General features: G+C 45.3%; 1 protein-coding gene across 1 annotated transcript; it reads left to right on the forward strand.

The window, feature by feature from the left end:
* Positions 1–6,787: 6,787 nt before the first annotated feature.
* bhlhe23 (basic helix-loop-helix family, member e23) lies at positions 6,788–7,663 on the forward strand (the record flags this gene model as incomplete). The annotated part of the gene is made up of 1 exon (XM_080762867.1): positions 6,788–7,663. The coding sequence occupies exon 1, from the start codon at positions 6,791–6,793 to the stop codon at positions 7,661–7,663; it is 873 nt and encodes a 290-aa protein (XP_080618993.1). The 5' UTR covers positions 6,788–6,790.
* Positions 7,664–13,415: the final 5,752 nt, after the last annotated feature.

The following is a 13,415-nucleotide window of genomic DNA, read 5'->3' on the forward strand; positions in this document are numbered from 1 at the left end:
TACAAGCTCACAACGTGGCGCGAAGCAACACATGAATGAGCTTGTAGATCGACTATTTTCACTACTACTTAAATATTTATTGTAATTCATGGAATTTCTTACTGAATTTCTTACTGAAACAATCTTTGGATTTTGTTACCCTGCAAGACCCGGATATATTTCTACTTGGGGAAAAAAAGAGATTACAACCTTACTACTACTTGTACTACTAGGACTTTGTAGAAGAAAAAAATGTTTTATGCAAATTGTATGCACATTTATAATAATTATTAAAATAATAATTTACATTTGGGGGATATCTTTCACAATAATAAATAAAACATCACAAAAATATATATTACAGGCATTGTACGTACTTTTTTCAGGGTTAAAGGTCAAAGGTCATAGGTTAAAAATCATTAAAAATTCCAGGGATTTTGAAAACAAAACGTAGGGAACAAAAAATAGGACCCATAAAAATGTGTCAACCCCCAAATGGGTCACCGACCCACTGTTTGTGTAATTAAAGTTATATCTATAATGGATTACATTTTTGTAATGGATTACATTTTGTAATGGATTGCATTTTTATAGCACTTTTCTATGCACTACAAGATATCCCATTGCCGTGCGAGCAGTTAGACTTTACCGAAAATAAACAAAACCACGTAGATACTAAAGATCAAAGCCTGCTAGACATAGGAAAAAGTCTATTTTCCAGGCTGGGAAGCGTCTCAGGTCCCCAGTTTCTCTCTAAAATGCACTTTGTGCCATTTTAATAAAGTAATGTAGGCTACCGGACAGAGTAACTTCTTCTACTATAGCCTTTCCGGGTTCTGCCTGCACCAATCCACTTGGATCTTGGACTTGCATTTTTATTTCATGAAAAAATAGTGCAGAATAGCATATTCATTATTTCATTTGTAAATCTCGAGCAAATAATTGAGTACACTGTGCAGAGCATAAAACAGCACCACCTGCTGTTGTCTAGCAGGCAGTGCAATATGTCAACTTGTCACCCGTTGTTTTCAAACAAATAATATACCGGTACGCATAATTCAACTGATCACTCATTGACAAGTCAACGATGTTGGTATAGTCACACCATGAAACACAAACTCTTGTGTTAAGTCTGACAAATGCAGAATAGGCTGTCAATAGTTACACCTCTTCAGTTGTGGATTAATGCTGTTTTCTAACCAGTCAATTAGACCCACATGGCATTGGCATGGCCATAGGTGTGCCAATGCAGTGTAGGTGCGTTTATAAAAAAGGAAATGTACGAGGGCTCAAGTATACCATATCACAGTCACAAGTTGACATGTTGCACTGCCTGCTAGGCACCAGTAGGTGGTGCTGTTTTATGCTCTGCACAGTGTACTCAGTTATTTGCTCTAGATTTAAAAATGAAAAGATGAATACTATTCTGCATTTGTCAGTCTCCACAGAAGAGTTTGTGTTTCATGGACTATACCAACATCATTGACTTGTTTCTACAGCTATTCATTGATCAGTTCACGGAGTGCTTATATTTGTTTTAAAAAAAACAGTCACAAGATGACATGGCATGTTGTTACTATACTGTTCCCAAGTTCACACCTGAACACACAAATCAAATCAAAGTGCATGTTGTCACTGTTTCATACAAGTGAGATTCCACAAACAATCAGATGGATATTTAATGATCTTTATTGAAAAGATTAGGAGAAGATAGCTCCGCCCCCTTCCTGAAACAACATCTGTGGCCCAATCCCAAATGCCTCCCTCAAGCCCTGAGCCCTGGACCCTCATTGACTTTAGTGACGTCAGCTGTAAGGGCTTGAGGGTGAGAGGCTGCAAGGGCTCCACATTGTTGTGAAAGAAATGGGACAGCACTTTGAAGATGAGTCCGCCATTCATGAGTCCATGACACTTTATAAAAAATCTCCATATTCACAGCCAGTGCCTACCTACATGCTTGGCCTATTTATACATGTCTATCATGTCTATTTTAGTATTTAAGCTGATCGTTTTATTATTATTAGTTTCATAAATACACTTTCCTGTGTGATATGGGTTGTAATATTCATATATAATAATATTCATTATACATTTCATTTCCATATTATTTTACTTTGCTCATTAGTCATTTCTCATCATGTTTCCCTTATTATTATTATTGTTATTAAATATATAGCCTATATCCTTCCATTCCGTCTCCTTTTAAGAACAGTGAGAAAGCACTATTGTGTTTGTTGACGTTCTAATCGCGATACATAACTAATTTGCATATTTAAATGATTGACGTTTGGAGGATCCCCCTCATTCCCCTGGTAACGCTATGAACTGTGGGTAATTTCTTTGCAAAAGTCAGCCCAAAGTCAGCATCGATGCTGACTTTGGCAAAGGGCACATAAAGGGGCGGGGCTGAGCCCTCACTGACTTACCGATTTCAAATGGGACACCCCTCAAGCCCTCACAGACTTCACGTGAACGCGCAGCTAAGTCAGTGAGGGCTCATTGAGTCAGCAAGGGAGCCATTTGGGATTGGGCCTGTGAAAGACGGCTCATGAACGCGCAAAGCCAGCCCAGGAACTAGTTAACATGGACTCCAGTTAAACTGTTACACCTGTAGGCCCCCTCTCGCCCGGAGAGAAAGATGTCCGTGTGCATCTCTTGAAAAAGTGGAGATAATTGACTAAATACACGTTTTGTGCCAGAACTTTCACATGGATATAAAACCATATTTCACTCCACGTCTTTGGAATTATTTAATGGGTGAGTACAAACGGAACATTTATCACATTTAGGCCGCCAATTTGTAACCCGAACAGAAGTTAAGCAGACCGTTCTAAGTTAATTAAATGATCACAGGCTTTCTAGGTCTACTCTTTACCTGGTTGTAGCTGTGTTTCTTTCAGTGGATGAGCTGCTAACAAACAAACGTCCTCCTGATGCTTAACGACCACACTGTTACTTTTATTATTAAAGTGTCAACAACAGTCCAGCGGGGTAGAACGCACAAGGGTTGTGCACATGCGCTGCTGCTGGAGCGAACACGGTGCACGTACCATAAAGGGTCACTAGGGGGAGCCATGGTACAGTGGAACAGCTATACTGTGATATCTCATCAAAGTCTATAACTTCACTAAATAAATTTAAATATACTTATAGAAACCATTTGATGAATCAAATCTCCACTCACACACACACACACGCACGCACGCACGCACACTCACACTCACACTCACACTCACACTCACACATACACTTATTTTGTTTTACTACTAGGCCTAATATTTTGATATGCTACTTTTTCGTGTACGTTTTTTTGCTCCCGCTCCAATTCTGACCATTTGATTTTGAGCATTTGCCGTAGTCTGAAAACTACTTTTCAGACTCCATCATGGCCCGTAGCACTTGCCCTAGCCCCTAATTAGATAGCACTTTATGTAGACTTAGTTAGCATTTTATACAGGCTTATAGCATGTCACGTAGACAGCACTATAATTGCATTTTTACTAGAAATAGAGGAATGGAAGCTGCAGGGATCTGTTAGTGGCTCTTAGATGGGTGCTCGGTGATACAGGTAAAACCATATAGACAAAAGGTATCCTTCCTCCAAGTAGTAGGCCTACTGCTTGTCAAAATGTGAATTGCAGACTTGAAAAGAAAAGAACCCAAGGCACTCCGTCTTTGGTGAAAAATATAGTTTATTTGATGATGAGCAAGGCAAATAAATAACAGGACCTACGCGTATCGACCAAAAGGTCTTCGTAAGGGTCTATCTGCCAGCTTTGCTGATTAGTCACCCTTAAGTACAACCAGGTGGTGGGTGTGATCCAATCATGTCATTACATCGCTATTATTTCATTGTCATATAAATCATTTCATTTTAGTTACATTATTTTGTTGTATAGATATCATGTTGATTACACATCATAAGATGTTCAAAAAATAACAAAACACCCAAAGTGACCAGCACCAAGTGAAAAGTAAAAGACAATTAATGGGAAAACAAAGGGAAAGTAAATATTTCTATTGACAAATTTAAATAGTAACCCAAATCACAAAAATATATATATATGCAGGACCATCAGAGAAAAGGCAGGAAATCAACTTCATCATTTAGGCCAGGAAACATTGTGGCTTTTAGCGTTAGCCTACTATCCAAAAAGTTTCACTTTGGAGAAGTTTGTTGAGTCTGTCACCACCTCTGATGTCGCTTTGGATAGCTTCAATTGCTGTAGCTTTCAGAGAGGAGGGGCTCCCATGCCCTTTTTCATGATTGTATTGTATTGTATTGTATTGTATACAGTATACTTTATTAGTCTCCCGAGGAAGAAATGTGTCTTGGACAAAGGGCCCGCATGCAAGCGTAGCCCTAGTCCATGTCGCCGCAGTGCAGCGCCAAAATAATGAAAAAGGGCACTGTCTTTAAATCTGTCTTTAAATCTACGCTTAATTGGTTCTGCCTATATAGAAATAACCACAGGGACATTCGAGGCGATAGACAATGAAGGATGTTTTGCAATTTGCAAAATGGTTGATTTTGTATACATGGTTGGTGAACACATCAATGAATGTATTTGTTTTGGGAATATTGGTACAGTGGGTACAATGACCGCATGGGAAATTGCAGACATGTTGCTGAAGCCAACTAGATTTAGGTGGCAAATTACTGCGCATTAGCTTATTCTGTAGCGTAGGCGCCCTCTTGTTGATAAAGGTGGGTGGTGCAGAGAAGACCTCCTTCATACCTGGGTCTCTGTGTAGCAGACTCCAGTTGCGCTTAATGATGTTGTGGATCTGTGCCGATTGTTTACTGAACGTGGATGTGAAATAAACATTGTTTTTGAATGGGCGTTTCTGTTTAGAACTCAAGAGGCTCTTTCTGTCCATCGCTTTTACCTTGAGGAGTGATGTTTCCAACTCGGTGTGTTTGTAGCCACACTCAATGAATCGGTTTTTCATACAGCTTTGGAGGAGAAGTCTTTTTCCTGATCACATATACGTCTGAGACGCTGAAATTGAATATTTTTGATGAGGTGAGATTAGGATGAAAGCTGTCGCCATGTAGAATAGTGTTACGATCCGTTTCCTTTCTGAAAATGGTTGTGTGTGGGGAGCTACACACAAGGGAAAGTGGTTTAGGTGACGGGGAAAGTGTGTTGGTTGATGGAAAAGTGGTTTAGGTGACGGGGAAAGTGTAAAATGTCAGTACTAACCCTAACCCTAAAATCAAAAAATCCCTTTTCAAAATATTAGGATAATTTGGTGTTATGGAAGCCCAGGTTTGTTTGATAACAGCCATAAGTTAATTTGTATTGTTAAATCTAGTGCCTCACACCTTCATCTTGACAATACATTAACCTAGATTCTCTGTGGGGTTCAGGTCAGGCCAGTTGGCTGGTCAGTTAAGCACAGTAATACCATCAGTACACCAATTACACACACTCTCTCTCTCTCTCTCTCTCTCTCTCTCTCTCTCTCTCTCTCTCTCTCTCTCTCTCTCTCTCTCTCTCTCTCTCTCTCTCTTTTTTTTCCTCTCTCTCTCTCTCTCTCTCTCTCTCTCTGGGTTTTAATATTGTTTGACTAGCTATAGCTCCACCGTGGCTTCACTTGACTGTTGGTTGGTGGTGGTGCTGAAAGGACAGCGACTTTTTGCACTTGACTGACTATTCTGCGCGCAGGCACACACACACGCACACGCACACACACGCAATTCGCCTTTGGTTCTCTGTGAAGTGAAAGCAGTCTGTTATTTAGTCTAAAACAGCTCGAGATAAATGATAACCACACGTGTGGGTTGTTATGTCCGTTTATATGGCAATATCATCATGATTGGGCTATTACACGCTACACGCCCACAGTGAATGAAGTGGAGAGTGCAAATATGTACCACAGGCTATATACCACATATAGAGAGGGTACCAAATGTCCATTTGGTTCCATGCATTTGGTCCCCTCTCGTATAATTAAACAGACAGGGGTTTTTGTTATACTGTGGGAGAATAAGAATTATATTTGGGAGCGTTTTGTTTCTCTACCCCCATCAGTAATTAAAGCTCCGTCCTGATTGGACGAGGACAGATAATCCCTCGTGGGTCGTGCGTGTTTGCTCCAAAGTGCGAGTGGGGCAGAGGAGAAACACACAGTCTGGAGAGGAGAGGAGAGACACACTCACACACAGTGTGCCCACGGAGAGGAGAGGCGAGGAGGAGAGACACACTCACACACACACACAGCCCACGGAGAGGAGAGGAGATCCACTCACACACACAGTCTGCCCACGGGAGAGGAGAGGAGGAGGAATCGCGCCAAGCACGGAACCGCGCGCTCCTCCAGTCCACCGACACAACGAACGGAGCTCTCTCTCTCGCGTCTCTTCTTTTATAACGTCGCTTTTATATTTAACGGAAAGAAACAACGCAATTGAATAGTGGAAGACGAGCGAGAGAGAGAGAGGAGTGTTCCTGGCTTTTATACCATATAGGCGATGCGTGCGTAGGAGCGCTGCTGCGTGCGTGTTTGCGGTGCGTGCGTACACATCCATCCACGCAGCCTTATAGCTGATTTCACAAGCACTGTGTTGGGAGGAGAGAGGAGAGGAGGAGGGGAAACGAGAAAGTGTGCATGGAACAAAAACGGCAACTCTCACAGCGCGCAACTTTCGCGTGAGTAGGCTATAGGCTATAGTTCTTTGAAAAAAAGAGAAGGGGGAATTAAAGAAAAGGGGGAGACGAGTTAAGAAGACGTTGTTGGTGTTCAGCCTAACAACAGACTATTTGTTTTTGGCGTGAGAGAGGAATAAAAGAGACAGAAGAGAAAGATGAACGCGGGAGAAGAGAACCTCCTCAAGTCCATCTCCTCGGACACCCTCCTGGACCTGACGCAGCGCTACGGACAGTCCGCGTTCGGCTTCGGCCCGGGGACCCCCGGGGGGTCCGTGGTGGGGCTCGGGGGGCTCGGGGTGGTGGGTGGAGGAGGAGGACGCTTCCCCCTCACGCCCGCCGCCGACTTCCTCCACAGCGGCCAGAGCAACGTCAACATGAAGCCGTCCAGAGACGAGAGCGGTGGCGAGGGAGGGACGAGCGACGACGACATGGACGCCTGCTTCGACGGCCTGGAGTCGACGACGCGGCGCGGCAAGAGACCCTTCGACGAGGACGACGGCGGTGGTAAGGGTCTCCTGGGGTCCGGCAAGAAGCCCAAGGAGCAGCGCTCCCTCCGCCTGAGCATCAACGCGCGCGAGCGGCGGCGCATGCACGACCTGAACGACGCGCTGGACGGCCTGCGCTCGGTGATCCCGTACGCGCACAGCCCCAGCGTGCGCAAGCTCTCCAAGATCGCCACGCTGCTCCTGGCCAAGAACTACATCCTGATGCAGGCGCAGGCCCTGGAGGAGATGCGGCGGCTCGTGGCTTACCTGAACACCGGCGGGGGGGCCCACCACCACCATGCCCACCATGCCCACCACCACCACCATGCCGCCGCCGCAGCCGCCGCAGCCCAGGCCGCCATCAGCTCGCCCATCCCCGCCACGGCCCTGACGGTGCAGGCCGGGCCGTTCGGACAGGCCGCGGCGGTCTACCCGTTCACCGGCGCGTCGCTCGGCGCCGCCGCCGAGAAGTCTTATTCCAGCACCGTGACCGGCGGCGGCACGCCAGCGAGTCTGTTCAAACACTGTCAGGACAAGACTTGATTTGTTTGATTTTGTATTATTCTGATCTGATCTACTTTTTGTGTGGCAGAAGAAGAGGCAGACAACAGACAAAAAAAAGACATGAGGCGGCTGATATGGGGGCCGTATCAAAGACAGTGACAGTTCGCACCATTTTCTGCTATAGCAGAAATATCTACTTTTAAATGGCATTTAATAGTAAGTAAAGATATTTCTGGGAGTAGAAAATGGTGTGCGGACTCTTTTTATTCTTGACTTAGAATTCTTTATACTTTACCTGCAGGACTTGCATAGAAACACGACAAGCCACGCCGGTTCTCTCGAGTCTTATAACGAGAGAGTGTACCAAATGGAAGCAAATGGACCCGTTAGGGTTCATTTGGTTCCATTTGGTACACTCTCGGAGTTCAATGGACACACAGGGTCCATTTGGTTCCATCAAGTACTCGGCCTTTCCTCCCACTAGTTATTAACATGCTCTGTGGAGGTGTGGGGGGGAATAATGCGTAAAGGCTCGTATATTGCAATGTTTATTTTTTATATCGAGATTGAACACATCATGAATGAAATAAGAAATAAACCCTTTTAGGCCCTGCTTAAGAAATAATGGGGTTTTTTAGGGGAAATTGTCAAAACAGTTTTTCTCACATCCTTTTTTGTCTTTCCAAAAGAGAATTAACAGACCATGTCCACATTCTGAGCTTGAAACATTATTTTTGGGCGATTTTATTTCATGTTTTTAGAATTGTTTATTATTTAATGTTTAATTTGTTGGTAAACTATGCAACACTTGGTGACACCAATGTCAACCTGAGACGCCTAATATCGATTTAAATAGTTTTAAAGTCAATTATAAATTGATTTCCCCTTGATGAACGGAACTCTATAAAAAGGCGGAGACAAATGTGAGATAGGCTAATATATTTTTTTGAAAAGCTGTAATAATAATAATTATAATAATGACAATTCCATGGCTTTGTTATTATTGTACAATATTGTAGCCTATACAAACTGTTGTTGGGAAAAGTAGGCTACTTTCTCAAAGTAGTAACGGCTGTCTGTCATGCACTGGTTATAATAATATCTAATATTATACATCCTCTGCACTATGAAGAAGCGTTTTGGTTGGTTGTGTTGGAACATGAATTTCATATATTGTTTATAGTATGTATTTATAATTAAAAACACCATATCTATGCTTGGAGTTATAACTCTGTTTCACTTATTTACGTTTATAGGCTAAAAAGCCTGTATATTTATTTTATGAAATGTGATGTCCTTAAATGTATATGGCGGTCCTTGGGGATGCAATTTATAAAATCGCAATGGCCATAATTAGGCTATACTTTTGTTAAGTGCTTGCAGCTTTGCTTTTGGTGATATAGGATTTTCATGATAATCAGTATCGATTGTATTCCATGTTTTAATTCCCTTGATGACTCATGGCGCGCTGAAAAGTAACTTGTCTATTATAAGCTTTGTTAAATGCCCAAAGTGATCATGGCCTTGATTTTGACACGGCTGCAGGCTTTTAAAATCGCCATTATTGGAGATCTGACTCCCAGCTCAGTGGCATCATGACATCTATAGGCTAATTGGGCTATTATTTAAATTAGGACATTCACCTCTCACCGTGCCAATATATATTCAATCACTCATCTCTCTCTCTCTCTCTCTCTCTCTCTCTCTCTCTCTCTCTCTCTCTCTCTCTCTCTCTCTCTCTCTCTCTAATTCGCAAAATTGCCTTCATTCATTCATTCATTACTTTGACTACAGTTCTCAACTTTCATGAGCAGGCTTGTATTGAAATCAATATTATAATATCAGAAAGATAAATAATAAAAAATAGTAAAAAATGAATCTGCTAATATTTCAAATAGAAATAGTTATAATAATGCATAATGTGGTTGAGTCCCCCTTCCTAAATGTAGTGGATGTAAAAGTAGCATACAGTATTTCTATTTGAAATAAAATAATATATAGCAAACATTTTAGCAGCCTATGTCAGTCTATTCAAGTCTGGCTTGTGCGTGTGGTGCTGAAAGGACAGCAACTTTTACGCACGTGATCTGCTACACTGCTTCGCTCGCTCGCACGCGCACACACACACTGCACGTACACACACACACACACACACACACACACACACACACACACACACACACACACACACACACACACACACACACACACACACACACACACACACACACACACACACTGCACACAATGTGGTCCATATATACTCCAAAAATCAAGTAGCCTAGTCCAGTGGGTTTCAACCAGTGGTCCTTGAGGGGGTTCCAACGTGATCCCCAGCTTATAGATGTTTAACTCTCGGGAGTGTAAAATGAAACCAAAAGGTATACACTCCCAAGAGTGAAATCATTGTTAAACGCCTGCATTACTTATAATTTACAAGAAGTCTATACAAAATTAGAAAATGTAGAATCATTGTTTGCCTGTTCTCTCCTATGTACAACATCAATGGAATTGTGTACAAAATCGTATCCAATGATAACTAAAATTGTCTCTATATTGAGTTTGCGAGGCTAAATGTGCATCAAATGGTCGTCGTGGCTCAAATAAATGGCCGAATAAATAATGGTCCTTGATATGAAAAGGGTTGAAAACCACTGTAGTTGAAGTCTAACGTGTATATATATATATATATAGCCTATACTGTGCCCCACTGCTGCTGGTGCTGTTTGGGGCCTGCAGCGTGCCGTGAGGGGCCCATAGCGTGCCGTGAGGGGCCCATAGCGTGCCGTGAGGGGCCTGCAGCGTGCCGTGAGGGGCCTGCAGCGTGCCGTGAGGGGCCTGCAGCGTGCCGTGAGGAGCCCATAGCGTGCCGTGAGGGGCCCATAGCGTGCCGTGATGGGCCCATAGCGTGCCGTGAGGGGCCCATAGCGTGCCGTGATGGGCCCATAGCGTGCCGTGAGGGGCCCATAGCGTGCCGTGAGGGGCCTGCAGCGTGCCGTGAGGGGCCCATAGCGTGCTTTGAGGAGCCCGTAGCGTGCCGTGAGGGGCCCATAGCGTGCCGTGAGGAGCCCATAGCGTGCCGTGAGGGGCCCATAGCGTGCCGTGAGGGGCCCATAGCGTGCCGTGAGGGGCCCATAGCGTGCCGTGAGGGGCCCATAGCGTGCCGTGAGGGGCCCATAGCGTGCCGTGAGGGGCCCGTAGCGTGCCGTGAGGGGCCCGTAGCGTGCCGTGAGGGGCCCGTAGCGTGCCGTGAGGGGCCCGTAGCGTGCCGTGAGGGGCCCGTAGCGTGCCGTGAGGGGCCCGTAGCGTGCCGTGAGGGGCCCGTAGCGTGCCGTGAGGGGCCCATAGCGTGCCGTGAGGGGCCCATAGCGTGCTTTGAGGAGCCCATAGCGTGCCGTGAGGGGCCCATAGCGTGCCGTGAGGGGCCCATAGCGTGCCGTGAGGGGCCCATAGCGTGCCGTGAGGGGCCCATAGCGTGCCGTGAGGGGCCCGTAGCGTGCCGTGAGGGGCCCGTAGCGTGCCGTGAGGGGCCCGTAGCGTGCCGTGAGGGGCCCGTAGCGTGCCGTTAGGGGCCCGTAGCGTGCCGTGAGGGGCCCGTAGCGTGCCGTGAGGGGCCCGTAGCGTGCCGTGAGGGGCCCGTAGCGTGCCGTGAGGGGCCCGTAGCGTGCCGTGAGGGGCCCGTAGCGTGCCGTGAGGGGCCCGTAGCGTGCCGTGAGGGGCCCGTAGCGTGCCGTGAGGGGCCCGTAGCGTGCCGTGAGGGGCCCATAGCGTGCTTTGAGGGGCCCATAGCGTGCCGTGAGGGGCCCATAGCGTGCCGTGAGGGGCCCATAGCGTGCCGTGAGGGGCCCATAGCGTGCCGTGAGGGGCCCATAGCGTGCCGTGAGGGGCCCATAGCGTGCCGTTAGGGGCCCATAGCGTGCCGTGAGGGGCCCATAGCGTGCCGTGAGGGGCCCATAGCGTGCCGTGAGGGGCCCATAGCGTGCCGTGAGGGGCCCATAGCGTGCTTTGAGGAGCCCATAGCGTGCCGTGGGGCGCCCGGGGCAGCCAGGGAGGGACAGAGGAGGACCTGTCTCCTGGTATTTGGGTGATTTACTGCAGACTGGACAGTTATTAGCACAATTCCGCCTCCCACCCTCCCGTTGCCATATCTACTCTCTCTCTCTCTCTCTCTCGCCCCCTGCTCCACTTAATTCCATGAACGTTACAATCAGGGACAGCTACTTTGATGTGCAGGTCAGGAGTGTGTGTGTGTGTGTGTGTGTGTGTGTGTGTGTGTGTGTGTGTGTGTGTGTGTGTGTGTGTGTGTGTGTGTGTGTGTGTGTGTGTGTGTGTGTGTGTGTGTGTGTGTGTGTGTGTGTGTGTGTGTGTGTGTGTGTGTGTGTGTGTGTGTGTGTGTGTGTGTGTGCACGTACGTGCGTGCGTGCGTGCATGGCCCCTAAATAATTCGCCAAACTAATACAATTACTAAATTAGTCGCGATTAAAATAGAGTACAATCAATGAGTCTGAAAAAAAAGACCATACTTGTTTCTGGTCTCAGCCTGGAATTGTCGGTAATTATTAATACGAATTAATCAAGTAGAAGTAACAATAATGCTGTCTTATAATCAATGTTTTTGTTGTTACACACCAGTAACAACATGCAGCTCACCTACCTCATTACCTAAGATAAAAATGACAATATTTTGTAATAACCTGAAACGTTCTGATAAAGCAACTAACACGACCACCTCTCCCCCTCTCATGGAAGCCTATAAGTGACAATATATAAAGTCACAACACCAACTTTGATGAGGCATTATTGCTTCTTTTTTTTTCTTCATTTCCTGAAAAAATGTTTTCCAAAACATTTTGGAGTTAGGTGTTTTCTCCCCCACAGCAGAGATATTGTAGGCTACATAAAAACGCAGAAAAAAACAAGTTTGCATTTGAATTGTATTGTGTTGAGTTGACATGATGCATTAAAAGACACATTGCAGGTCTATAATTGCACAGCTCAATCTACAGACACTTGTATGTGTTTGAGGCACGTGCCACTGTCACTCATTTCAGCAAATTAATAATAGTATACTTAGTTTGTGTGCTTAATATCTGCCCATGTCAAAGCAAAGCGCTTAGCGTGGATCTGTCACAACATACAGGACACCCGTGGAGTCTCCTCCACTCTGATGACCAAACTTCACTCCTTAAAGCCCAGTGTCAGATGAGTTGACTACTTTCTGGCTTTGACAGTCCACATCCAAACAGAAAAGTCCAATATTTGATTGAATTAAATGACTTTAAACAACATTAAATTCACTGTCACTCACTTTGCCACTCGATCTGCCATTCACTTTATGCATGCGCATACCCTCTATTATAAATACAAAATAGAAAATGTTTTAAAACAATCGTTAATGACAACATTTTGGAAACAAAATAAGAAAGGGATATTCACTCACAAATGGACCCCGAGTCCCCGACCCAGCTTTTGGGAAACAGTGGCCTATTAGACTATACGACTGTATGTGTAACTGTGAATCCGCCTTAAAGTGTATGGGATGTGACAACATGACACACACACACACACACACACACACACACACACACACATCACACACACACACACACACACACATACTTGGCTCTCATACATGGCTCTCTCTCACGCACACGCACACGCACACACTCTCTCTCTCTCTCTCTCTCTCTCTCTCTCTCTCTCTCTCTCTCTCTCTCTCTCTCTCTCTCTCTCTCTCTCTCTCCCCTCAGTCATCGCAGCCTAATTGGCAGAGAGGAGACAGTTGTGTCTT

This window comes from Protomyctophum bolini (genome assembly GCF_963924005.1).
Source record: "Protomyctophum bolini genome assembly, chromosome: 5".
NCBI lineage: Eukaryota > Metazoa > Chordata > Actinopteri > Myctophiformes > Myctophidae > Protomyctophum > Protomyctophum bolini.